Source organism: Panthera leo, chromosome A2 (genome assembly GCF_018350215.1).
Source record: "Panthera leo isolate Ple1 chromosome A2, P.leo_Ple1_pat1.1, whole genome shotgun sequence".
Classification (NCBI taxonomy): domain Eukaryota; kingdom Metazoa; phylum Chordata; class Mammalia; order Carnivora; family Felidae; genus Panthera; species Panthera leo.
Window position 1 is genome coordinate 23,990,086 of NC_056680.1, and position 27,471 is coordinate 24,017,556.

The window sequence follows — 27,471 nt, forward strand, 5'->3', positions numbered from 1 at the left end:
ACCAACAGTACCCCCACAGGATATGTGCAGGGAGGATCCCAGGAGACCCACTCAAAACACAGCTCCTTCCTCTCCAAGAAGGGATACTGAGGCACAAGCAAGGAAGCAGCTGACCCAAGATTCAAAGCAAACTGGAGGCTGGGAGAGCCCAGGAAAGCTCTGAGTCTTCTGGTTTTACTTGGTTGACTCTCTGGCAGGATTTAGAAGTGAATCCCAAAGGATATTGTTTCTTTTTTTTTTGGTCAGTTGATGCATACATTTATCTAGATAATGTCATCTGTCATAAGTCACACACTAATCTCACAAATAGTTCCTAGAAATGAGCAAACTTCAACATAAACTCTCCCCCAGAGTGCAATGCAGAGATCCTGTTAAATCTCTCCAGCTTCCCACTGGTTTGTGTGTAAAGAGATTCTTGACAGAAGTGGGAGTTTTCTGGAGTGAGAATCTGACCAGTTTGGAATATGACATTTGCATTTTACCAAACCAGATACTTATTATCTGTCCACCTGAATTCAAGCAGGACAGTCTGTATAGAGTTTGAAAAGGAAGTGAGGCCATTTTAAATAGTAGTTGGAAGGGAAGATTTCCCATGGTGTCCAGAGCACAGAAAAAGAGACTCAACAGTGAGTCAAGTTTTCAAACTTCAGATTGGGAGGTAGGGAGGTGCAGGGCAGACTACAAACTTCTATGGTAAGAAAGACCACACATTAAAAAAAATGTGATATGTATATACACACATATGTGTATGCATACATACACAAATATATGTATCTCAATTATAAGTCATATAAAGAAAGTACGCTAGCCAGAGGTCCTGTATTCAATTCAATTGTTACATTTCATTTCAATTGTTACATTTCCCTTAACTATTTTTTTCCTTTTTCAAGCTTTTATTAAATTCCACTTAGTTAAAATAGTGTAATATTAGTTTCAGGTGTAAAATTTAGTGATTCACACTTATATACACTACCCAGTGCTCATTACAGCAAGTGCCTTCCTTAATACCCATCACCCATTTAACCCATCCCTCACCCATTTCCCCTCCAGAATTGTTACATTTCATTTTATTTTAACTGGTAAACTTGGAGTGGTTGGGGAAGGGGGGAGCACAGTTAACTCTGGAAACTTGTCAAAGCTCAAGAAAGCTTCCAAGACCTATAGACATTTTTGTTTCCAGGAAAGCAGGGCTGCCCAATTTCTCTTACACTAAAAATATAACAAGAGACTGTTTACAATGATTGCACATTTTCTCCATTGTGTGCTTATGGGGCAAGAGGTTAAATGATATTGAAATGATCTGAATCTTGATTTGCCCATATAGTTCACACAACGGACCTGGCCTGAACATTTTACCAAAACCAATCAACACACCGAGCCCCCTGTAGATAGACCCCTTGTCACCCACAACCTCTCCCAGTCCTAATCCTGCATCTTGTCTTCTGAGAGTCAGAGTTCATGTTCATTCACCATGAATGAGGAAAAACCTAAGTACTACACCATACATTTCCCGATATATAAGACATAGTAGAATGCCTGTGGACAACATCTGAAGACCCTGGCAGGGAACATGAGGTGTGAGAGAAAAAGGGGTTCCTGGTCTCAAGGGCTTCAACATCAACAGGTGCAGATTAGGAGCAGCAGAGCGAAGGCAAAAGGAAAAAGAAAACAAAAAACATACACAAGGACAAAGGCTAAAAGCTTCATTAAAAGAGCGGATCCAAAACTTGGAGGAAAGGTTTGGATGCCATGTAGCCAAGCTCCTCCTCTCTTTCATTATTAGGTCTCTCTCTGCATATAGGGGCACCAGAAAGTTAATGAACTGTCATTAGCTTTCGGATGAGAGCAGTTCTGTAGGACCATGCTTTTAACCTCTGTTTAGATCTCTCGTGAACTCTTGAGAATGGGCTTTGTTCAGTGTCTTGAAGTTCAAGGCAGTTCCTGTGGGACACCCAGTGTGGTATGTGGGAATAGCAGAGATGTGGTTTCATTTTCAAGGTCTATGAGCCACATTGGATTGGGAGCAGACAGTGGGACAAAACTGGTGTGTAGGCCTCATTTTGAAATCACTTGCTGTTAGCATAAATGTATTGGTCTGGTGGCTTAGGTGATAAGCAGTGGACAGAATAAATAGGTGCAGGCACTAAATAAAGAGAAGAAAATAGTATCGCTTGCCTCTCAAAAGAACAACCACATTGGCTATCAATTTGAGTCTTTTTCTTCCAAGTTTTGGTAGTTCAAAACATACAGCAAGTACCTTTTGGTAAATTCATTGACTGAAGAAATCAATAGATATTACTGCATATTATTGTAAAGAGAAGCCTTGCTTGACTTAAAGGAGAACAAATTACTGACTTGGACCCTTATCTTAGAGGAATCAAATCTGGGATGTGTTTCTAAAGCAAAACGTTCATTTTGCTTCTTAATATTGGGGTGTACATAGTCAACATGGAATTGAGTTTTATATTTGGTTCCATATGCTATGCCCTAGGTAATTAAAGTATGTCTTATGGCTAATAAAAATGAAGTAAAAAAGTCAAAAACCAAAACAATGACAGGAAATAACATGTGTGTACAATATGTTACCAACACACTGATAATTTTCAAAAGTGACTTTTAAAAAAGTATCATAAATCTTTCAAAACATAGTGATTTATTAAGCAAAAAGTCTGAGTGGTTTGCACTATTAAATTCAGCTTTTGAGTTGCTGTGTCACAGGCAAATCTTTTGTTCTCCTAGGTTAAATTTAGCATCCTGCATTTTGTTTTTTCCACTGCAACATGTTTTATCATCATGCAATCAATTTTCTGAGCTGCTCAGGAGAAACGCACTAGGGAGTTTTCACTCTGATTTCTCTTACTGATTGTATAATCCAGAAATCAAATGTATCAAATAATCCTACAGTGATTTATTTCCATCTTCTTCTTTGCCCTTTCCCACCTATACAGCTTTCTCATAAAAATAAACCATCCCTAGGCATGGGATGAAATGGGGGAAAAAAATGTGGTGGCCAGAGGAAAACCATTTCAGAAATGTGTTTGTTAAACAAGTGCAAGCAATAAATTGAGCTCGGGGGGGGGGGGGGGGGGGGGGAAGGCAGTTAGAAGAAAAACTCAAAGTACTGACCTGAGAGTCAAGCTGATTGGAGCAAGGGTGAAAGCAGCAATTTGGAGGATTAGCAGAAAGGAAAAGGGATAGCAAAAGAGAATAAAAGGAAGGAAATGCATTAGTTTTAAACATACAGCCAACAGATGTTATATTAGCAGGTTTTATAACCAAATGAAGGACAGTAAAGCAACTTTTATCTGATATTACCTCAAAAAGCCCTGGGCACACACTGTAAGCTGTTCTATTAAATATTATACCTAAGAAACCAGTACCTGCTCTCATATGCATAATCACTGTAAGCACTGGTGTGAACCAGAGGTGTACTCCAGCAACCCAAGAGCTGGAATTTGCCCTTTTCTGGTGGTTTATTCATTGGGAAAGTTCCTATCTATGTGCATATAAAATTTTATTATTTTATAAACTTAAATGGAGGTTACTAAGGCATTAGAGCTGGTGGTAAGGACTGATGTCAGAAAAGATTTTATTTGAACCAGTAACCATCTTATAAGATATTCTTCCTTCCTCCTTGAAAGACAAAAGGGGCTGGGCAATTTGGCTTTCTGTTCAAAGATTTCCATTTTCGATGCTCACAAAGCACGGCACCTAGCAATGATCAAAGACACTGTGAGAAGGGCTTCAGGTGAGGTGTTGCCTCCTATCAGCCTCCCAAAAAAGGACAGAGCAACTTCCAAAGCTGAGAGTAATTTTTTTCAGTTGTGAAAATGACGATCATACTTCATCACTGAAAATATCCAGATGCGTGATAACTTATTTGTACAAAAATATTTAACATGCCCTTCTAATAAGTCAAAACAATAAAGTCCCAGATCAAGCAAAAATTAAAAGAAAAAAAAAGTCATGATCTTCTTCAGGCTACTACAGGAGCATATAGTGGACATTCATTTTGTTAACCTATATAATGCTCTTTGTAAAAAACAAAGTGGATATACAAACAGGTTACCAGCTATCTATCAACGGGACTCCCACCATTCCATACTATTAAGAAGTAATTTTAAGCATTTCACAGAGAAAGGAAAAATAAATCATCCGGAGAAAGCTTAAATAAGAACATTTCAAATGAAAACAATGTTGACCATGATGATAAAACTCAAAAAGAAAATTCAAGATTCAACACATGGTGAAAGCATTGATTCAATAATCCCTCATATTTGAAATCCCTTTGCAGAGTGTTTCATGATCATGAACACACAACTGATCAAAAATAAGTTAGATCAGGCCATGATCAGAGTGGGGACACTGGCCCCAGCTGTTCCTTCAAATCCTTCTTGATCAGAGAGGTATATCAAACTATGATCCATGGCCAAGCTTTAGAGAATCCTAAATTGAAACAGTAAGCAAACATTTAAGATTAGTTGCCTTTTCCAAGGGTTCCTAGTTTTCATCAAATTCCCAAAGGCATCCATAATATCCATTACCTTTCCCCAAGGGTTGCTAGGGATGGTGCAAAACCATCAGCCACTTGTTTCATTGAAAGGTCTTTAAACACTTTAACAAACATAAATAGAAATCTCTCAGAAAGAAGAGTTTATATCAAAACAAACAGAACTAGTATCAGGTTTCTCTGACATATCATGAGACTTCTAGAACACAGTATCATCATTTTTTTTTAAGTAAAGCTTCAGTCTACATTTTGTAAAACCTGTTAGGAAAGGCATCAGAGAAATTATGTCAACACATTATTGAACAAATTCAGAAGGAAAAATCATAGTCCGTTTCTCAACCTTAGATAAGGTGCTTTTAGGCATTTGAAATGATTTCTCAAATGTCTGAATGTCTGATGACATTATGTCTTGATCCAGTTAATTAAGTGCTACCTGTTTTCTATTCCAATGTTATTATGTCTTAGGAGTAGAACACTGAAGGACCCACTCTCCTCTCCACAGTGGGGAGGGATGCGATTGAGGGCTTGATTTGGGAATTCCCTGTCTTCTAGACATATACCAACAACCCTCCTTAACATATTTAAGATAATTACATGAAAGGTTACCTGACCAATTCCTTCCCATGGGTGAGATGTCAGAAATCCAGTAGCAGCTGGACTTGTTTGACAAGAGCTCTATTAACCTCTCTCTTTTCCCTAAGGCAGAATTAATTCTGAAACTCTAAATTAAACTCAGAGCCCTTGATGGGCACTGACACAGAAAGACCACATATTTCACTCCCTCTAATGTTTAATTGCCTATCTGATTATATAGCATACATGGTATCTAGCACTGGTGATCAGATAAAGACTTCGACCTGATTTGGACCAACCCTCAGAGATATGCTCAAAGTCCTTCACCCACGGGTGTCAAACTTCCCCAGAGTCCCCTGCTGTCCAAGGCAGAAGCTCCCTGCTGAGCCATCAGCATCAAGTGCAAGACTTTATAAGAAAGACTGCACATGGGGATCACACTGTACAATATGCATTTTGAAAAGCAAAATTTTCAATGGCTGATGAAAACCATCATTCATGTGGAATTTAAGAGGTAAATGCATCCATGTAAGGGCCAGGCAGATGCTATTTTGAATATATACATTGTGGAGAAAATAAAAAATGGGAAGATTATCAGAGTAGAAAACAAACAAGAATTGCCCTCTAAGAGAGAAGTAGGCCAGTGTCCGTGTCATTTGAGTTATATTATTACTAACCCTGAACCTTTTGTTGCACATGACTGAAGTTCTGGAATATTTTAACACTTGCTGCCTTTAAAAAGAAGTCTTTTCACTCTGGTAGGTCACATTACAGACCAGAGACCACAAATTTATTTCAAGTTCAATTTTTTGGTTTTCAAAATCACAAACTTAATTGCAAACACTCCTCCATGACTCCAAAATGGAGATATATGTCACATTGCTAAGAAATCTTTAGTTCCCAACATTATGAGGTAGGAATTTTGTAGTTTAAGCCAGAAAATGGAGACACTGCCCAATTTCAAAAGGGCTGCCTGACAAACGAGGAAGATGTTTTGGTCAGAATACACATGTAGCTCAGCAGATAACACTTCAGAAAGGCAGGCCAAGGCTGAGCTCTCCTTTTCCCAAGAAACTTTCCCTCTTGCTCTCTACCCCCACCTCCTTTGGGGCCTGGGTTGGGGCTGGAGCTCAGACATTTCCCAGACTATGTTCTGCTGCTGGACCCAAGATACAGGCAGGCAGAGAACTGGGACAGACTCAAGTCCCACCACACGTTTAATGAATTACAGTGCTTGGGAGGCATCAGCTTTAAGGAAAGGCAAAGACAGAGATCAAGAAAATGTGCAGAAAGTACATAAAGATAAATGCCTATAAAATCACTGTTGTTTTAATGCATTCCATATTGAGGATATTAAAATGTGAATATTTTTGATGATTTAATGGCACTAGTGTCCAGCTAAGACCTGTTTGTCCAACTAAGACTATGCTATTTTTATGCAAATATTTATAGTAGCTGATCCTGATTTTTCAGTTCCAGTTCTAGGGACCTGGGTTAGTACAGAAAAATGCCTTCAAAATGTGGAGCCCATCACTTGCTTCCATGAAAGCTAATAAAGATGAGACAGATCTCCTGTGGCCCAGCAGCGATGCCTCTCTGCCAGTTATGTGACTATTTAGTGCTACTGGACTAACTTCTTCCTTCTAGCTCCCTGGTAGATTGGATTGTTCTCAGTCACTCACCTGTCAGACCTGGGTTCAAATTTCAACTTTCATTCTTATAAACTCTGAAATTTTAGAAAGTTACTTAATCTGTATAAGTCATAGTTTTCTCATCTATAAAATGAAGATAATGATACTTTCTGTGTTGTAAGATTAAATGGTATAAAGTATTGCAGGTCAAGTGCCTAGGAATGTGCCTGATATACATTGTGAGCATAAAATATACATATTATTATTATTATTATCATTATTATTATTATTACCTAGGGGATAGATAATATTATTAATATTATCTAGGGAATAGATAATATTACACCTTTCAAAGACTCACAGATTCTCAGAATAATAAGACTAGGAGTCAGGAAACATACATTACAGTTTTGCCTTTTTCTGACCACAGGACTAATCTCCAGAAGGTAATTCAACCTTACAGGGTCTCAGTTTCCTCACCAATAAAAGAGATGTGATCATAACTTCCCTGTGACTTTACATTAGCTTTTTAAGGAAAGTTTTGGTCCTAATGTACAATTCCAAGGTAGCCATGTAGATACATCTAAAATTAACAGTGATGGGGTGCCTGGGTGGCTCAGTCAGTTAAGCATCTGACTTTGGCTCAGGCCATGATCTTGCAGCTCATGAGTTCAACCCACATAGGGCTCTGTGCTGACAGCTCAGAGCCTGGAACCTGCTTTGGATTCTGTGTCTCCCTCTCTCTCTGCCCCTCCCCTGCTTGCTCACTCTCTCTCTCTCTCTGTCAAAAATAAATAAACATTAAAAAAAATTAATAAATAACAAATTAAATTAAATTAAATTAAATTAAATTAAATTAAAAAGTGTTTTTAGGAACCAATAGACTGAGAGAACATTCCCATATCTTAAAATTAAAATTAAGCCCTTAAGGATTTTAATTTGTATGCTTACGTCAGGAAAAGAAATTCTTGATTTAATCGCTAAATTGGTCACACTATATAAAATTCTGATTATCATCAAACTAATACTAAGATTTTAAGTGAAATACTAATTGACTTGGAATCTGAATACATTAATTTCTATGTTTGAAAATGTTGAAAATTTGAGAATTAACCTATCCATTTAATACATGGCCACTTAACCTTGAGTATTTACTTGTTTTAGCATTCAACTATTCTAATAATAGAACTGTTGCACCAGGACTTGGCACCTGAAAAGTATGATATATTTTAAGAGATTGTTAGACATTCATTTCTAACAAGATTTAAGGTGCACAGCTGGCACGAAGCAGAGGCAAAATTTGAACCCAGGTCTTTTTGTCAGTACAGCCCGTGAGCTTTCCACAAGGCCATAGGGAGCCATTCTGCACATGTCTTGACGTCCTTTCAGGCCTCACAAGTGTCTTGATCAGAGCTGGCAAACATTCACTGATTTATTTAAAATTTGTTGATCTCTTCCATATGGACTGAATCTAGGAAAGACAAATTCTGCCTTATTGCTGAACCAGTAAGAAATCCTCAGAGGTAATGGAGTTACGTAAGATTATTCAGAAATTCTTTCCTTATATAAAATATAGGAAAAAGCATTGATAGAAAGCTTATTTTTAGAGTCTATCCTATACCTAAATACAATATGGATATGATTTATCTGAAAATCTAAATGTTCTGGAATCCTGATACAACCGTCTTTGTTTTTAGACAGAATCTGCTGTCAGGTAGACCTGCCTTAGATCCTATTCAAACATATTTATTTAACAAATGCTATAAGGTCTTCTTACAAGATACATCCCAAGATGAATGTGTTGTGGTGTGCCAAAAGACATCCAAAGGATGCAAGCTCCTTTCCCTTTCTCCTATCTTGAATGAATTTCCAAATATATTCTTCCATATTCTTTGCCTGAAACAAACCTAAACCACAAATGCTTGTCTTTTATGGGAAAACAGCAACAACAACCACTACTAAGGTTTCAAGTAGTCATAGCCTCAATTTTTCACACACTTTGCTGTCCCAAATGTGAAATCAGGGACATCACTCAAGAAACTTGGCCATTTCTTTCTTAAACACTTAAGAAGTACATAAGCGCTCAAAAGATAAGCCAGTTGGTTTCTTGAATGTCCTAGAGAAACACATCATCCCTAATAGGCCCCATTGTTCGTTTCCAACTTGAAATAGGAATGCGCATTCCAAATCTCCCACCACCTGCGATGGGCGACTTAAGCCCATGTTCACTCATTGCTGACAATTCATAACATGACTGCAGAACTTACCTCTCAAGTTCTGCAATCTTCTTGTCCTTGTCATTCTTTTCATTCTCCACCTCCTTGAGGATCTCCAGCAACCGGTCGACTTCCGCTTGGGCCTTGCCACACTCATCACGGTAGTAAGATGCCTCTTTATCAAGTTGTTTTATCCGGTCTGCAAACTCAGGGTTCATCCTGGAGTCATCTTCAATATTATGAGCCTTCAACATTATATTTTTAAAGAATGTAGTTAAGACAACAATTTAGAACAATAGGTAGTGCAGTCACCAATGGCCCAGAAATTATCTTTGGAGAAAAAATAATAACCATCAAGAATTATGGGTATACTGTCAGTTAAAAGGCAAAATGGAAAATCCTACATTTCAGCTCCCTTGGAACAATGCTGATTTTAAATTATATTACAGTTTCACAGGGAAGTTTCTTTTATTGTTAATATTTTGTTGCATTAAATGTTACTACTTTTGGGGTATTTTTCCCCCACCAAAAAATGGGGGATGGTTGGGAGTAGAGACTGTGACATCTTTATTCCTGATGCTTTGGCAAGCAGAATGAAGACAATTTGACTCCTCACAGTTAAGGAGGTGATTCATACCAACAGCTTCCTTTTCCAGTAGAGAAACTGAGATAAAACAATATTAAATTATTTTTTCCAAGAACCAGCAAGGGTATATGTAAAGCCCGGTAACATATAAGAGACTGGTTGACTGTTCATTGAACACTTCATCCCACTGAGAGATTTCAGCAGAAGATGTAGGTTGAAAGACAGACTTGCAAGTGAAGAAGGGCTTTCCAGCTAACAGTCATACCCATAAATTCTTGTTCTCTTGATGAAATATAACCTTAACCAGGAGGAGGATGAGCTAATTCATGAACAAGCACACAGACAAGAATCTGCAAACACATGCATGGGTGGGTAGCAGCTTCACACACAAGAACATACACAGGCAACAACACAGCAACAACACTGCAGAATAATTTGCAGCCAAAGTATTTGTGGTTTTGTGTGTCTGAAAGTGTGTTATGGCTTTTTTTTTCCCAAAATAAACTTTTGGCTGAAATATTCTCAGACAGATGGAAAGAACACTGCACTGCAATGTTTTGCCTACCCCTTGTTTCCCATTATTCCTAATTGACTTCTTCAAAGAGTAGGCAGGGAAAAAACAAGTAGTTTAACAACAGTGCACATTCAACAGAGAAAGTTCTGAGAAGTCATATATGTATGTATCTCCAAAATCCATGTGTGAAATAATACAATGTTAACAATTTATTAGGACTTAAGTTGTTCTGCTGTCTTGCTATGTAGAACAGATGTTCATAGTGTTTTTATAACTTTTTTTTTTAATTTCAGGGAAAAAACAAGGCAAGCAAGCTATAGCTACTGTGGGGTTAAATGAATCATGCATGGTTAGAAAAATTAACACTAATACTGCTATTACAAGGCTGACAGTTTTTTGCAATGATTTAGTTGAAATAAATTAAAAAAATTAGTATAAAAAGAAATTTCTTATTTATGACAAAATCATTTTTAGAATAATATTCTTGCATGTAACATATTATTTAAGCATGAGGATAGGAAAAAATAATTTGCTTTCATGTTCTTTAATCTAAGATTTCCTTACTCAACACATAAACTCAACTATGCAAAAGAACTTGGAAAAATTTATCAGTTCAACATACTACGATCAGGTACTGGTTTATTCCCTTTTACCAACACTTCTCAGAAAACATTTATTTTTGTTTACTTAGTATATGCATTAGGTTTTATTCTAATAGATTACTGAGCTTTTTCAGTATAATTTAAATAATCTGAAAGAGAATCCTGAGCTAATATGCCTTTAGAAGTTTATTCACCTAACAATTTTATTTTAAATTGAAGTAATGAATATTTAAATTTGTTAATCTCCACTTTTAAAATACAGAGTAGACACTCTATTTTAAAAGAAAATAACTATTCCATATACCTACTTCTATTTGTGATAACAATCAACTCATTTCTCTTGTATCAGAAAAGCACTTGAAATATAAAATTTTAAAAACTGCTAAGAAAAAGAAAACAAAATATTCATGTTAATTCTCTTCCACTTTTATGCTATGTTACCATTATTTTATGGCAGCTAGAAAGCTTCTCATGACATTTTTCTCAAACTACCCAACCAATAATATTAAGATCTTTAAAAAAAGGACTCATGAACTGAGTAATAAGAAGCTAGAACATAAGAAATTTAAATAGGTTTTGATTGTGTGTTTCTGATTTAAGATTCCCTCTTGACTCTAATTTAAAGATTCGCAAAGAGCTAGCAGTTCAGTTAGCCACTGTGCTTTATTTTGGTTGTTTTTATTCTTATGATTATTATTATCATTACTTTTAATAAATGGGTACAGGATTACTAGTTGCAAGACCTAGATTCTAAATTTAGCCCTGTGTCTTATGACTACTATGGACAAAGGGGTTAGCCTCTCCAAGGACAGCAAAAACTACCAAATAACAAACATAGGGAAGGTATTATTCATTTGTATTCTTATTATGAGTATTACTTTATGATATGCATCCCATTGGTATGGCTTGTTATACAGCTAAGTTCATGGGTTTATTTAGTTTTTCTTCCAGATACTACATACACCTTAGAGAAGCCTCCTGCTAGGCTTACAGAAAAAGCAGTCTGCTGGTGGATGGGTATCTGAACACATTCCTTCTTTTAGCTCTGTGAAGAGAAGATAATCTAAGGCCAGCTTTCGACACCAGGTGAAATTAGGTGAGTTGGTATTCTTTTCAACCCAACAAATGAATACTGTTAAAGGATTCATGGGACGTTTCAAAGTACAGAAAGCATAGCAAAAGACATACCTCGATCTAGGCCACTGTTGGCCTCAAGTGATACTAAAATTAGATCATGTTATTAAAAGAGATCATAGTCAAGTTTACAGTTAGCCTGGTATCTGTTAGATAATACTTGTGGGTGCCAGTAACTCTTCTTTTTAAAAGGAATGGGCAACTGCAAGAATACCTTTGAGTTAAATACATCTCCGTATCAATGATACGTGCCAGGATTTTTGGAAGGGTAATTAAATAAAGGTGTGAATAGATACCCTATAAAAAATTTTTGTAAGTCAATAGAAAGCATTAAGAAAGAGTTGTATAGAGATGGGCAAGTAACAATTGCTTCTGGGTCATCATTAGTGTCCATGAAAAGATTCAAGGGATGAGTTTCACATGACTGACAGCTGGTAAGCCCCCTATCCAACCTGAGTAGTGGAGGCAAAAGTCTCCACAGAATTCATAAAAGATATTGTAGGTAGCCACCTCCATTCGGCTTGAATCATAACTTTTCAGAGGATGGGCTAAAATTGTTAACCTGAAATTGTTACATGAGTGTGTTATATTGTGATCTATGGACTTGAGGGTTATACTACATATACTAAAGAAATACAGGAGGAGATTGAGCTTATAAAGCTATGCTTCCATCCAAGTTATAAGGCCAGAGCCTCCTCTAAAAATGAAGTGAAGGAAGCACTTTATTTGCATTTAGCAATACTCTTGCCTTTTCAAATTATAACATGGGTTCTTTAACCTAGAATGGCTGATTACTTCAGACACTGAAGACAAAAATAATAAATTTATTTGAGTAATGATTGTCTGAACAAATTCCTAGCATGGTATTCTGGCCCATTCAAGGTTTAAAGTAAAAATACACAGTAATTCTTTCTCCTTATGGATGCGTTGATTTCAAATTAGCCCCCCCTAAAGGTCAAGAAGTGATTGCCCATTGCATTCTACTAAGGCACATCAACTTTGTCCCCTATCTGTATTAGTGGGGAATCTAGCTCTTGAAAATACAGATTGGTGGGGATTTAATGGTTTTAGAAGTTACTTATTATCATAGATATAGGGAAGAACATCATCACTTTCAAAGATATTCACCAGTCATTAAAACCAAAAAAATATCAATAAGCATTCTTTTTTTAATGTAGAGATTTAATTTTGCTGATTAAAACCAGTTGGTTTAAAGGCAAATCTAGATATCTGGTTCTGCCTCAAAATATTTCTGGTAACTTTGACAGCAACTCTCAAGCATCTCAGAAACACAGAAATTGGGGAAAGAATATTTCAGAAATGTCTGTATTACATATTAGATCAGTAAGTTTTGAGGATCCCCCAATTATGTTTCCTATATTTCCACATGTAAGGAAATTTCCCCACAAGTGGGAAAAATCAAAACAAACTTGGGAGCTTCAATGATGTGGGCAAGCCTTGGAATTTTGATGTAAACTGACTTTGAAAGCCTGATTCAAGCACAAAAGAGAAATCTGGTCATGACTTAGGACAAGTAGTACATAACAATACCTAGTGGCTATTTTAATTATAGAATTTAGAACTATTTTAGGAAATAAGGCAAAGTTTCAAGTTAATGTTATATTTAAATTAAAGAGCAAAAAGTGGCTTAAGGCAAACTGGAGAGTGATATCATCAATATGAAAAATCGCAAGTTTATTACTACTTCTCTTATAAAGGTTAGACATTGATTATATTCAGTAAAACTCCAGTTCATCATTCTAAGTGCTTAAAAGGAAAACATTAACTTTGGCCCAGAAACCTGCTGTCAAAATTGGGCAGGGAATATTCAATTATAATATTATATAGCATTCTGTCTTTGAAATAGGGCCTAACAATTTTAAAAAAATTATTTCTTTCAAAATAAACAAATGATTAGTCGTGATCATAAAGTATAAGCAGAACACTAACTAATGAGTCTGATAGTTTTTCTTCCCTGATGCTTATGAGTTTTAGCAATAATTTGCTAAATTTATGCACAGTGAAAATATGATTCCTGATTGCAGCACTTTGGGGGTTTGGTGTCTGTTAACAGCACTTTAAAATTCCTTTCCTATCTGAACAGCAGAACAGTGTATATAAACTACTTTAAACATTACATTTGATTTCAATATTCTAAAAAAAGTTCCATTCTTCACATCTTTATGAACAAAATATTACATTTTTAAAAACAATTTTTTAAGTTTATTTTTGAAAGAGAGAGACAGAGTGTAAGGGGGAGAGGGGCAGAGAAGAAGGGAGACAGAATCTGAAGCAGGCTCTAGACTCTGAGCTGTCAGTGCAGAGCCCGACATGGAGCTTGAACTCACGGACCCTGAGATCATGACCTAAGCCGAAGTTGGTCGCTTAACCAACTGAGCCTCCCAGATGCCCATTTTTTAAAAATATCACTTTTTAAAATAAAGTTTGTATCATTAAAGAACTAGAACATATTATAAAATTTACATTTTATTTAAATCCAATTAATACAAAATATAAAAGCTGAGCCTCAATACTTTATTAAAAATCTAACAATGATATGTCTTTGAATCTTATACTACTTATTTCTAAAGGAAATTCTTCTTTTATAATTCTAGCTAAATACATCTGAAATACTCACAATTTTCATTTTATAACAACCATTCTAAAATCTAACATTTTTCACAGACGGAACACATAGGCTATTTATAAATAAATAAATAAATGTTCAAAATAATTTTTCTTATGTCACACATATACAAATAAAAAGAATCGTCTGTATGCTTAACACTTTTTAAGACCATTCAAACAAAAATACAATTATAATGTAATCCCTTCTAACTATGAAATGTCCTAAAATTAGCAAAATAGAGAACTGAAGTTCTCTGGATGTTCTTAAATAAAACATGTGACCTCAAATCTTCAGTGTTATTGCACATATTACTTGAGTTCTTTAGACACTGAAAGCCTAGAGCAAGTATGAGGTGTGTGCGTTTGTGTGGGTGCATGTGTTAGTACATGCTGTGTGCATGCCATGAATTGTCTCTTAAATAGGTGTAGTTTTCCATTGTGTTGGGGGACTAGTCTATGAGTGAATCAAATAATTTTCATACATAGGCAAAAAAATTGCAAAAATAAACCACTGTACCTAAAAATGACTGTGAAAGCATTTATAATTCAGTCCACCATGTTCTTGGGATTGCACAGTCCTATAAATCAAGAAGACCTAACTGAACATTAACAAGATTTTTTTCTCTCTCTAGACTGGAAAAATGCTTGGTCTTTTTCTTGTAAACCAGTGCATAAAATGTGAGCCCTGCAAAAGATGCGTTTGCAGAAGAGATAGGATTTCAGTGGATAGTGACCAGGCAAGGGGAAAAATTCACAGGTGTGGAGGTACATCAGAGGGGTCTCAAGTGGGCCCTGGCCAGTCACAAAGTTGCCCCCAGGGCCTCCAAATCAGTCATTTGCCTTGCAGCAACAAGGATATTATACAATGCACTAAGTTGAGGACCCAGAAGCTCTAAAGTTTTATTAAAAATTTATGAGACCTCTGGATACCATCTCTGGGCATAATAACTACTAGAGTTACAGCAAAGAAGGTATTTGAGACTGATGAAAAAAAAAAACATATTATTTGCTGGAGTTAAGAACTAAGGGAAGAAAAAGAATTCAACTGAAGATAGCCTGCACAGTGTTTATAATGACAAGACAAAACTCCTCCGGGAGTAAAGACTGATAGTTAAGTTGCAGAAAGGTTATTATTATAATAATAAGGATACAAAGATAAAATTTTAGATTCCTACGAAATGGCATTACAGCATCACTTAGTATTACATGGGTGACTAAAGTAAAAGTTAAAAAGAGTTTCAAAAGTAGGTTTACTTCTACTCTAGGAGAAAATGTTCCCAGGAAGACTTTAAAGCTAAATCTTTATTTATTCTGATTTAGTTTAGATTAATGGGCATAGAACTGACTATAAGATGATCTTATTTAACAAAAATAATTAAGTTATAATTCACCAAAATGTATAGGGAGGCCTGATTCAAAATAAACATACAATAATAAAAGAAATTTCCTAGGTATCAATAACTGGTTAGAAAATAAAAGGAATAATACAGCATTCTCCCAAAATTCACCTAACATAAATTTTTAGTAACTTAACAATTATATATATAGTACTGCTTAGGATCTTTAAAAGGAACTATCACAAGCCTATAATAGAAAAATGTCAAACCTTTACTGTAAAAGATCTCTGAAATAAACAAAAGTTGTATCAACCTCATGAACTGGAAGAAATAATATTGGAAAGATATCATTCTAAAATTATTTTATAGGTTGAGTATAATTCAAATTAAAATTAACAAATTAGTTGACAAGGGTAATCCTGAAATTTACTTGGAATAATAGAAAATTAAAGGTTAATAATACTAAAACAAACCAAAATGAAAAGTAGAAACAAACTAGGGTGGAATTTATTTCACTAGATACTTTGAAAATATTATAAAGCAACAATAATTAAAATTCTGACTCAACAAGCAACAGACATTGATAAAACCAAATGGAAGCTCAGAAACTAAGACATTCATCCAAATGAGACATACAATGAACAGTATCAAGATCAGTGGATAGAGAATTATTTGATAAATGGTACTGGGATAATTAGATAATCATTCAAATCATTTAAAAAATATATACATGAAAACTTCACCTTTCAAAATGAATCAAAATAAACTAAAGGGGTTAAATTGATGTGAAAGGTAACATTAAAAAAATTTTAAATGTAGGTGTCTATTCTTGAAATCCAATAATGACTTCTAAGCATAAAGGAAATGAGAAAATCATACAGGGAAACACAAGCCAAGAAACCTAAAAATAGTTTTACTTATTTAAAAAATACTTCAATGAAATTTTATCACAAATCTGGCAAAGATTCTATATAAAGCAAAGAATGACTCATACAAACCAATGAATGAAATGATAAGCTCAAAAACAAGTGCTTATGTGACTTAAACAATTAAGAGAAGAAAAATACCAACAGCTAATAAAGTTATTAAAAACCTCAACCACTCTAGTAATAAAAGAAAATAAAGTTAAAATAAGAAAAAAATTCCATCTACACATTTGTCCAAGTTATGTAAAATAGCAGTTTTCCATGTTGGTTGGGTGTGGCAGAAAGGCTGCCTTCATTGTGTTGGAAGTGTCAATGCTAGAATTTCTCTAAAATGCATCCTAGCAAGAACTATCGGGACCTTTCAAAAGTCATTTACCAGGAACTTATTCCACGAAAAACAGAAATGTCTGGAAATTAATATGGAAAGATGTTTTTCAGAGCATTATATAATGGCAAAAAAAAAAAAAAGGAGGAAAGGGATGAGCAACATTTGGGGAATGAGTAAATACAGTGAAATATCACATAATCCCTAAGACAGTGTTTTGGAATAACAGTTACTAGAGAAAATGCTGATGAAATGTTATAAAAACAGGATCTACAACTCAATAAACACTGACACAATTTGGTGAAAAGAAATAAGAGTATTAAATAAGAATAAAAGAGAAGAAAGGAGACAGAGGAAAGTAAAAAAGGAAGTAGGGGGAAGAAGGGAGAAAGGAAAGAAAGAAGAAAAGACAAAGGGAGAAAGGAAAGGACAAGAATAACAAAAAGATGTCTGGGTAGGGAACCACACAGATGTTCCTAGTGATTATCTTTGTGTTGTAAGACATCCTGTTATTTTTATTTTCTCCAATAATTCTATACTTTTGTAAATTCTCCACTGTGACCATATGTTATTTTTATAACCAGGAAAACATGATTATTTTTTAAAAGACTCTTAAGGATAGAAAATCTATCATGCTGTATCCCTATCGGTTCCAAAAAGAACTGGACCCTGAGAATATCTGCAGACAGGGAGAGTTAAAATAATGAGAGGTTGGCTATACGTCCAGGATGCCAAACCAATGGGTTAGCTTCATTAATTTGAGGAGTAAAGTTTGTTTTTGCTTCCTGGAGACCCACCACTGTGGTTGAAATGAAGGCAAAGTCCAATAAATGCCATATTGTCAAAATTTCTGGAAATGATCTAAAGGTTAACAGAGGTATTTCTTTGGTCCTACCTATCCTGACAGGGATGCTGAAATCCTATTGTGGTCCTGATAAATCTTTGCTGCTACAGGAAAAAATGTCCTGCACACGCCCAAAATGTGACATACTTTGGTTTTCTTCCTGTCTTTAGTAAATGTGAAACAATTTCAGTGGGATTACTTTACATCTTTTAAAAATGATCTAATGAAAATACTTATTTTTCCCAGGGTCAATTTTCAAGCTTAAAGATATTCCAAACTTTGTCCTTCTTCACCTACCCATTGTTTTGAGTCTGCTTACTAACATTCCCATTCAAATGTTAAGGGAAAGGAAATCTGGAGTATTTTTCCTGGTCTACTAAAAATCGTATTTGGGGAAAGAGGTTAATAAAGATACACCAACTGAAATTGAGAAATTGTTTGCGAAAACAAAATTTGTTTTAAAGTTTGGAGAGTGGAGGTTGAATCTAATTAAATACACCCAAGCATCTTGTATATCATGCTGGATGTAACCTGGAATAGCAGCTTAACAAAAAGTTGTTGGCTGAATTGTTTCTTTTATCTATGCTATTCTTCCCATGATGTGAATTCATAAATAGGAGGTAATTAGAATGCATTATAGCACAGATCACATCTACCAACTGACAAATTCTGGTCACCTTTAGGTAATATTTCACCCAGTAAGCCAGTTGGGTTGACAAAACAAAAAGGTCTTTCTTCTTTAATAAGTTAAAGAAAACAAATAAACTGCTTCATATAAATGCACACCTGTCATTAGGATAAAAAAAATCAGTGGTGGCATCTGGGCTAGCCATTTTGCATATATTTTTACTAGTTACCTGTTTTGTGTACCATTAAGCTATAATCAGAATTGTTACTATCTGTTATTAGGAGGCTATATTTTAGTTTGTCCTTGGCCAAATGACATGTTTTTAACTGTTACAAAACCCACAATAATGTTCAGCATTTACCAATTTCAAAGAGCATAGCCCTATTTTTAAATCTAAACCTATTTTAACTTCTATCATTTGAATATAATTTACATCGAGCTGCTTGCTACTTTATGAAATGCTATCCCATTTCACATAGGTAACTCTGAGTTAGAAGAATCTAAGAAAGAATTCCCTGAGCCCAGATCTGCAGCTGACCTCAGCTTTTCTATAAAGTTTAGAAGGATGTGATAGCAGAGCTGGCAATATTTTCTTGAGTTCTTAATTTTTAAATTTCACATTCAAAAGAAATGGCAGTGGCCTTTGCACAGATCATTTCTTTTGACAAAACGGAAATGGGAAGAGACTCATAACTATTTTTAAAACCTCCCCAGTATGGTACACCGTGACATGTGATCAATGGATCCTCATGCTTTGATATGTTACAGCGGGAACTTTCAGAAATGACTTACTGGGTTGTACATCTGATTGAACAACTGCTCAGCTTGCTACATTGCAAAGTTGGGGAGGCATTGAAGCACAGACAGGGAAAGAAGGAAAGATCCAGAAAAACAGCATTAGCTCAACAAATCCAGTGCATTTGCACAGACAAACTGGTCGTTAAAAAAGAAGAAATTTCAGTTTCTAAACATTCCACGGTGAAAGTGAGAGGCTCTAGGGAAATAAAAATGTTGACTTTGGCTCCTAAAAAAGAATAGCTGGAATAAGAAATTTAAGGTTTGTGTTACTTTCCCTTTCTCAAGTTAAATAACCCATGAAATAAAGAAAGCTGTCCACTTTTGATGATACATGAAGTGCTGGCCTCTAGCAATGAATCAGAAGAAGTACTTTTGGCCAAGCCTGCAATTTATTACCTGAACTTCAAAGATGGTAATAATAAAAGATTAATTAAATCTTATCATTGAATTTATAGCTCTTTTTTTTTATATTAACACAAGCCTGAAGTTTCTATTCAGTCTAACTTTAGGAAAATATAGATCAGCAAACAGCAGGTTAGCAATAGCAAATATCAGTAAGCAAGACATTACAGGATTAACAGTAAATGGGAGAAGAAAAAATTAAGTCATCAGGAAGAATAAAGGGAACCAAAATACAGTATTATCCATTTCCCATTACCAACTTGTACTGTTAGTTCATAATTAACAAAAAATATAATTTTTAGTGACTATCCTATTATGTTCCAAGTGCTTCAGAATTTGTAATGCTCTCCAGTCTTTTTTGTGTAGAAGATTTAAATTTTGGTGGATTTAAATGTACTGAATATTATTTTAAATATCACTCCCTGGTTCTATTTCTTAAATACCTGCATCATTAACCTGGGGCTCAATGTCAAGGTGTAGAAGATGAAATATTGTAAGAAATTTCACTTTGCTTTACGCTGAGACATGTATGTACCTTTAAAGAGCCTGAATTTTTTATTTGTTCAACTTTGATGAAGCAAATGATAATCTTGCCCTGGTTAAAAAAACACCCACTCTCCTCAAAGATGATATTAATTGGAAAATTACCAAATACCACAAATTATAATGTTTTGAATCATTCTTAATTGATTTCTAGACATACAAGGTGAACTTACTTCTACATATTGAACACCATATATTCTTGAAAGACAAAACTACCCACTTGTCACTAATCAGGTTCTTCTCAACCCCTGGGTGTCTATTTAAGATTAATGAACACACTAATTTGTAAAGCATGCTCATAACTAGTTTGTATGTTATGTGGTTAATACCATCTTATCAGCCTCACAAATATCAGTAAAACTTTCCTCACACATGAATATCTGATGTGTGAATATCTGTTTTTAAGAGGTGAGATGCAATGTGTAAGGACTAATTTCTTTTCTGCCTATAACCATTTTTCATCATGAAGGATTTGGAGACTTAAATTAACAGTACAGTAAAGGATTAAAAGTAACTATGCATGTGAATGTTCTCCATAAACTTTTATGTAAAAACTCACCTTACCAATGTCAAGAATTGTTCATAAGACCAAAATAAATTTAAATCACAATTTGGATGCCACTGTAATTGGCAGACAAGGTTTCTGTTCAGCTAAACACATCTACAACGTTGTGTACATTTTATGGCAAAAATACCTGGACGCTCACAAATCTTGAGCAAAATTCCATTGGGAATTCATGGTTTATTTATGACATAATAAAACTATTATGTTTTCAGCTTTCATTTAGTAACCCTTTATATTTTATTCACAAGTCACATACCCTTTTATTTAAAAGGAGGCCCAGACACTCCTTAAGCTTTTATAGCTGCTTATTTTTCCATGAGTAAATGATGTGTTTATATGTATATTCACATACTGTTGGCTTATATTTTCAAATATTTCATGTAGATCTCAATTCTTTTTAAGGTGATGGGCACTTGAGGTTTTTATGGAACTATTTATTAGCAGAAATTAAAGACTACTAGGAAAAGTATTTTAAACTTTTGAATTTAGTTAATGCTAGAGAGCCAAGAATAACAAAATAGCATCTGCAGGTTAGGTATGAAAATATTTAAATTATAATTACTTTATTTAATCTCACTGTACTATGCATTTAGGAGATAGTATAAGCAAACATTATTTATACCCTTAGAAATAAGTTATCTTTTCATAAATTAAATAGGTCCTTTACAGCAAGACAACCATATTTGTTACTTTAATCCTGGTGATGTGACAGAAGGTTAAAATATTGTCAGGAATAATGCTAAAATGTTTATAGGATTTGCTATATGAACTTCAGCACACCATGTCTACCTGAGAGTTTAAGAAAACCACATGCTGTGAGTGATACTTTGGGCAAATCAGAGCTACCCTGAAGGAAACTAAATTGAAATGCTTAAATAGATGTTCTCTTATTAAACTAGTCAAGTCACATACAAGGAAACTGTATCATTATGTGAACCTCTTCCTTCTTAATTACTAGAGGGTTTTAAATTCCACAGGTGATTTACACTAAAAGGGAGCATGTCGAGTATGTATCTGCAGAATTAATATGTGCAGTGGCCTCATCTCCATAAAGGCTACAAAGAGTTCATGAGGTGTCTTTCATGGCCAGGTCTAATTGAGGTCCTCCTTCTTCAAGACTCAGCACAATGCAACTGAGGTAAGCTAATGCAAAGCAACTTAATGAAGTTCTCTCTCAGTATCTTAAAGCCTGCCTTGTGATCACAAAACTGTTCATTAAATTAAAAGTACCTTTCATGGGCTCATTTCTTGATACGTACATGCATGTATAACATATTACAGCACACATTCATTATATGTGTCAAGAATGTATTATCATACACCCAATGCATAAATAGACAACTCAATTGCTACTTAAGCACCCTCAAATGGGCAAATTAAATTCTTATATTTATTGTTCAAGATGGCTGCTTAACTAGATACTACTTGAAAAAAAGTGAGATGCTGAGTGGATTGGAAAGCAGATTATGCAATACAGAGATTTTCTTGCTGTTTTGCTATAGAGGGATTTGATCTCCATATTTATCTTTAGAAAGGAGACTTTACTAGTGTGAAATTTCTCAGGACAATTTCCTAAAATTCCATGGTACACTGAACATTTCAGTTATGTATTGTAGCGCACAAAATAGTATATTAAATTTTTATATATTCAGAATAATTTCTCCACAGATATATGATGCTTTAGCATCCTTATCATCCACATCATATATTTTCATAACTTTATCAAATGAATCCCCATTCCAGTGTGCTATACATTATATATAATCAAACGTTATTATATGCTTTGATTATTTAGATTCTTATCACCTCTTCTGAATAAGTGTATAAGCTGTCAAAGGGAAACAAAATGCTTAAACTCATAAAGTTATGAGTTTTATGTGGACAATGAGTGCAGACGTACCAAACAACACAGGGAAAAAGTCAAAGGAACAATGCATGACTGGAAATGTACTCCACAAAAATGTCCAGTTCAGAGAAAACATGTTAATGCTGCAATGTAAAGATGCTGTTTTCTTTTCCAAAGTCTTCTACATTCAACAAGCTTTCTAAGACATTAAGGTCATTTTTGGTTAAGTATAAAGAGTCATCCCACAGACAGTCTAGAGATTTTGACTATTTGGGCAGACTTTTAGAAATTTATATTGTCAGGTAAACTTTTACAAAGTTCTAATACAATAATTGGCCTACTTCTGAAAGTAGTAAAAGTTTATCAATATAAATGGAGCCCCTGGATTCTTTGATTTGTTACAAACATTTCCATTTATCTTTTTTAAAGTTGAGATTTCCCCAGTGAGTAACAGCTTGTTTTTATAATATTTTTTTACTTCCATTACTATTTTCATCTATTTTTCAAGTTTTTTTCAGACAGGAAACCTAAGATATTTTTTTTTTAGGTTCACTAACCAATTTGATGCAGACTTCTTAAGCTAAGAGTGCCTAATTCTCTTATCAGCAGACAGCAAAAGATAAGGGGTTTGTTTCTTTGCAAAATATCTCTTCCTTTTCCATTTTATATATTCATTGTAAAATGAGCATTTATTTTCTTGGACTTCACTTACCTTTTTTAACTGTGCTTCCAATTTGCTACATTCTTCTTTCTTTTGTTCAATGGCTATTTCCAGAGATTTTAATTTGGAGTCTCTTTTCAGTCCTGCTGAGGCTAATGAAGATGCATGTTCCTTGAGGTCAATTAAACTAGACTGAAAGGAAAGAACACTAGTGAGTAAAACACTACAATTTCTACTAGTCTTCAATTTGAATACATTGATTCTATGCATAGCAATAAAGTGTGCATTAGACAGAAAGGGTAAATATAGTCTTACTAAGGTAACAATAGCTGGCTCTGGCCAGGAAATTAAAATTGGCCAGCTTACAGAACTGAGCAGGATCTAACTGCAATAGAATCAAATGTGACCAAATGGTGTGGTCAGTAAATGCATGTTTCACATCTCAAAGTCATGCTAATGATGTAAGTCCCAAGGTGGTCTTTACATGTCATGGCAAAACAGACACCCTGAACCTTCCATTTACATTTATTGCTGTCAAATCGTGCAGACGCTAAGACAAATATGAACGAAAATACTGATTTTAATGCCTTTCCCTCCCAAAGGACAAATCAAATATAAAAGAAGCATCCTGTTTTTATCAAATTCCATTTCTTTAACAGAAAAATAACCAATGGTTTTTAAAATATCTTCTGTAGAATCACAGATAGAATTATTTTAAAATTTAGAGCAGACTTTATGTCCCAAGCCTTTAAAAATCCAAATTCAACAGATATAATGAAACCCCAACTCAGACATGGCTTTACCTAAGTTGTTCCACTCATCAGTCATGCCCAAAAACCAAGAGCTCTCCTAGACAGTCTGAATTCTAAAAAGTAAGGAAGTAAATACTTGCATATATCATGGAACATAATTCTGCTGAGCTACAAAGGCATATCTATCACCAAACATGAAACACAGTTAGCAAAATCTAACTATGTGACTAAAATATTTAGGTTTTACCCAAAATCAGGCCTTGTGTGTTTCCATTTTGGCCATTTGCAGCACCTAGAAAGACACTAAGCACACAGGGGCCATTTAGTAAATGATGTTACCTAAAATTTGTGTCAGAGCTGCTTCCAGGACCTTGGAATAACCTTGTTAATAAAGACACCACCTCCATCACTCAGCAAACAACCTAACTCCTAACAACCCTCTGAAGGACAGGTTAGTCACTCTCATTTTTCAGTCAAGAAACTCAGGCTCACATGAACTGAGCACCTTCTCTGAGGTTTGTGCTCTATTACAGGAAGATACGGGTCCCAAACCCAGAATTCTGACTCCAATTTCAATGCTCTTTATCATACCACTCCCACAGAAATAATAAAGGACTTTGCAAGCCAGGCATTTTGCCATGGTGAAGGTGATTATCACCTTAACTAAATTATAAGCTGACAACAATTATATGTTGTTTTTCTTTATACACTTTAAATTTCCAGGTCTGATACCTTTATGTATCAACTTGGCTAGGCTATAGTCCCCAGTTATTCAATCAAACACTAATCTAGGTGTTGCTATGGAGGTACTTTATAGATGGGAGTACCACCTACCATCAGTTGACTTTAAGTAAAGGATATTATTTTCCAAATCTGGGTGAGCCTGATCCTACCAGTTGAAAGGCCTTAAGAGCAGGACTGAGATTTCCCTGAGAAGGAAGAAATCCACCTGTGGACTGTTGTACCAATTCCTGTCTGGAGTGTTTCCAGCCTGCCCTTTCTGATGGCCTGCCCTATGAATTTCAGACTTGCCCCCGTAACTATATAAGCCAATTTCTTGCAATAAATTTCTTAATGTGGTTAAATTTCTTAATGCAGTTCTGTTTTTCTGGTGGAACCTTGACTGACACACCCATCCCAGTGGCAGGCACATTACTATACAGGAACAATAAATGTTTGCTGAAATGCCTGTCTGAAATCATATAATGTAGGCATTGTTTACAAAATTATTTTCATTTAAAGCTATGCTCCACCATGTCATCAAGAGCTCTTTATACAAACACACACACACACACACACACACACACACACACACACTGACTTCAAGGTGCAAACCCATTAATAACACTTATAATCAGTTATTCAAATTGCAAATGAGGTCAAAGCTTCTGTGCCTTCTGACACATACCAACTACATTCATTACAGATCCCCCAAGTTAGATTTAGCACTGAAATAGTAGGAATAGTAGGATTTATACTCTTTATTTTTGTATCAAAGAAATAATCTCCTCTGTAAAATAAAACAAAAACAAAACAACCTAGTGTGCTTATTTTAGGGAAAATGAATTTTGTTTCTATTACTTATCAATTCTTCCCCTCTTGGATTACTCATTGAGACAGTACTTTAATTTGTATAGAATTATCAAAACCCAAGGGATGAGGTAACAATGTGGGGCTGAAAAATGGACAAGTAGGCAGTGATACAGTACAATAAGGTGAAAGGATCTGTAACAGCCAAAAGGAGATGGACATTTCCTGTGGACAAAAATAAGTATGGAGGGGTCAATTGTGGACCATGGCACATATCTCAGAGTTTTGGAGATTGGACAAAATACCATGCATTACTGCTCCTCAAACTTTTCCATCAAAGTATTCCTAAGTAAACTAAAGGAGTTACAAGTATCCCTCCAAGCGTGGGGAAGATAGCCCAAAGCATCCTCTCCATAACCCCCAAGCAAGAAATTTCTTTAAAGTATATTGTTTTACTTTAAAAATGTGGCTACAATTTTTATTCTGTATCCATGTTTCCTCTAGCATGAAAATATTGTTTTAAGTCATTTACCATAATGTAAAATTGATATTCCAGAAGAGTAGCCACATTTAACCTACACTTTGTGTCCAGCATGGTACCGTATCTCCCAACCTGGACGTATTGAGTGATCCTTTTGGGAAGCACAGATGAATGTAGAGTACCCAACACAAAGATTAGTATATAACAGGCCCTCAATAAAGTGGATATGTTGTTATTATTATTGATATTGTTGTTACCCCAAGCAAAAGATCCTGGGACATTGAAAAAATATAGAATAAGCCACACAAATGTGGTTAAGACAACAAGAAAACTTTCAAGGAGCTACATTGTACACAGAGCAGAGAAGAGAAGCATAGGGCATCCTGCTGAAGGGAGTTACAGTAAATATTTTCCTTTGAATTCAGGCAGTTTTGCAAAGGAAACTATGTCCCCAAAGTCTTCACACAGCCCCTCAAATGAACTCTTTAGTCTCTTAAGGCTACCATGAATAGGACTATCAGCATAGTTCATTTGTTTTTCCAGACTCACCTCTTTTTCAGTCAGTTCAGCTTGTAAAGCATTGACCTTCTCTTTCAGGTCTTTGTTCTCTTTTCGGAAAGATTCTATTTCTTCCAATCTTTCTCGATCATCTCTCTCCCGCTGTTCTTTCAAACGCTCAATTATTCTCTCCTTTGAGACAAGTGTTAAAAAAGAGGAAGTGAGAAACCATCAGTGTGTGTGTGCTAAGGCATGCTACAAAAGGAAATGGGAGGCAATAAATGTAAGAAATGCTCTATATGAATCAACACATGCAAGATAATCTAAATTGGGTTTGTTATGCACACATAACAGCATTTGGGAAAGACAATCAATATGGCTTTTGGCTTACTAATAAAATTTAGCATCACAGAGTTGCAAGGGACTTTAATGTTCAAGCTCTGAGGCTGTTTTGGTTCATGGCAGTACTTGGAAAATTCTGAAAGCAGTTCCAGAAGATGGAGGTTTAGGCACCATGACTCTAGACTTACTAAAGCCTTCAATGGACAAGTGGAAGAAGCAAAACTAACTTCTTGGTTCAACCCTCTTTGCTTGGCTTTTCCATTTGATATCAAAAAAACTTCCTTGGTTTCTGAAGACTCTTCTCTGGCTAGAAAGGGGATCCGAGTGGAGCAAGATCTAGGCCCTCTAGGGGTCTGAACTCATGCTGAGAACCAGAGACAAAATAAAGAATGAGCTCACTATTGTATAAGTGATTTTATAATGTGCCTGGAAATGTTCATTTTCCTCCACATTTTTTCAATGTCTTCTTGGCAATCAGTAGAGACTCCCAAAATATTGCTTGAATTTGACAAAGTTCAAACAGCAGCTTTCCCTTACTGAAAGCTTACTACATGCTAGGCACTGTGAAGTGCCCTTCTCCATCTAGGCATCAACACAAC

The 27,471-nt window shown here is 35.2% G+C and overlaps 1 protein-coding gene across 1 annotated transcript in view; it reads right to left on the reverse strand.

Annotated features, from left to right (window-relative positions):
- ERC2 (ELKS/RAB6-interacting/CAST family member 2) overlaps positions 1–27,471 on the reverse strand; it is a 792,499-nt gene that overhangs the window by 358,351 nt on the left and 406,677 nt on the right. The window contains exons 8-11 of the mRNA XM_042929693.1: positions 26,582–26,722; positions 23,321–23,461; positions 8,982–9,175; positions 3,127–3,138 (exon numbers count right to left, since the gene is read on the reverse strand). Of these exons, the coding sequence (XP_042785627.1) occupies positions 3,127–3,138; positions 8,982–9,175; positions 23,321–23,461; positions 26,582–26,722 (488 nt within the window). The remainder of the gene's footprint in view (positions 1–3,126; positions 3,139–8,981; positions 9,176–23,320; positions 23,462–26,581; positions 26,723–27,471) is intronic.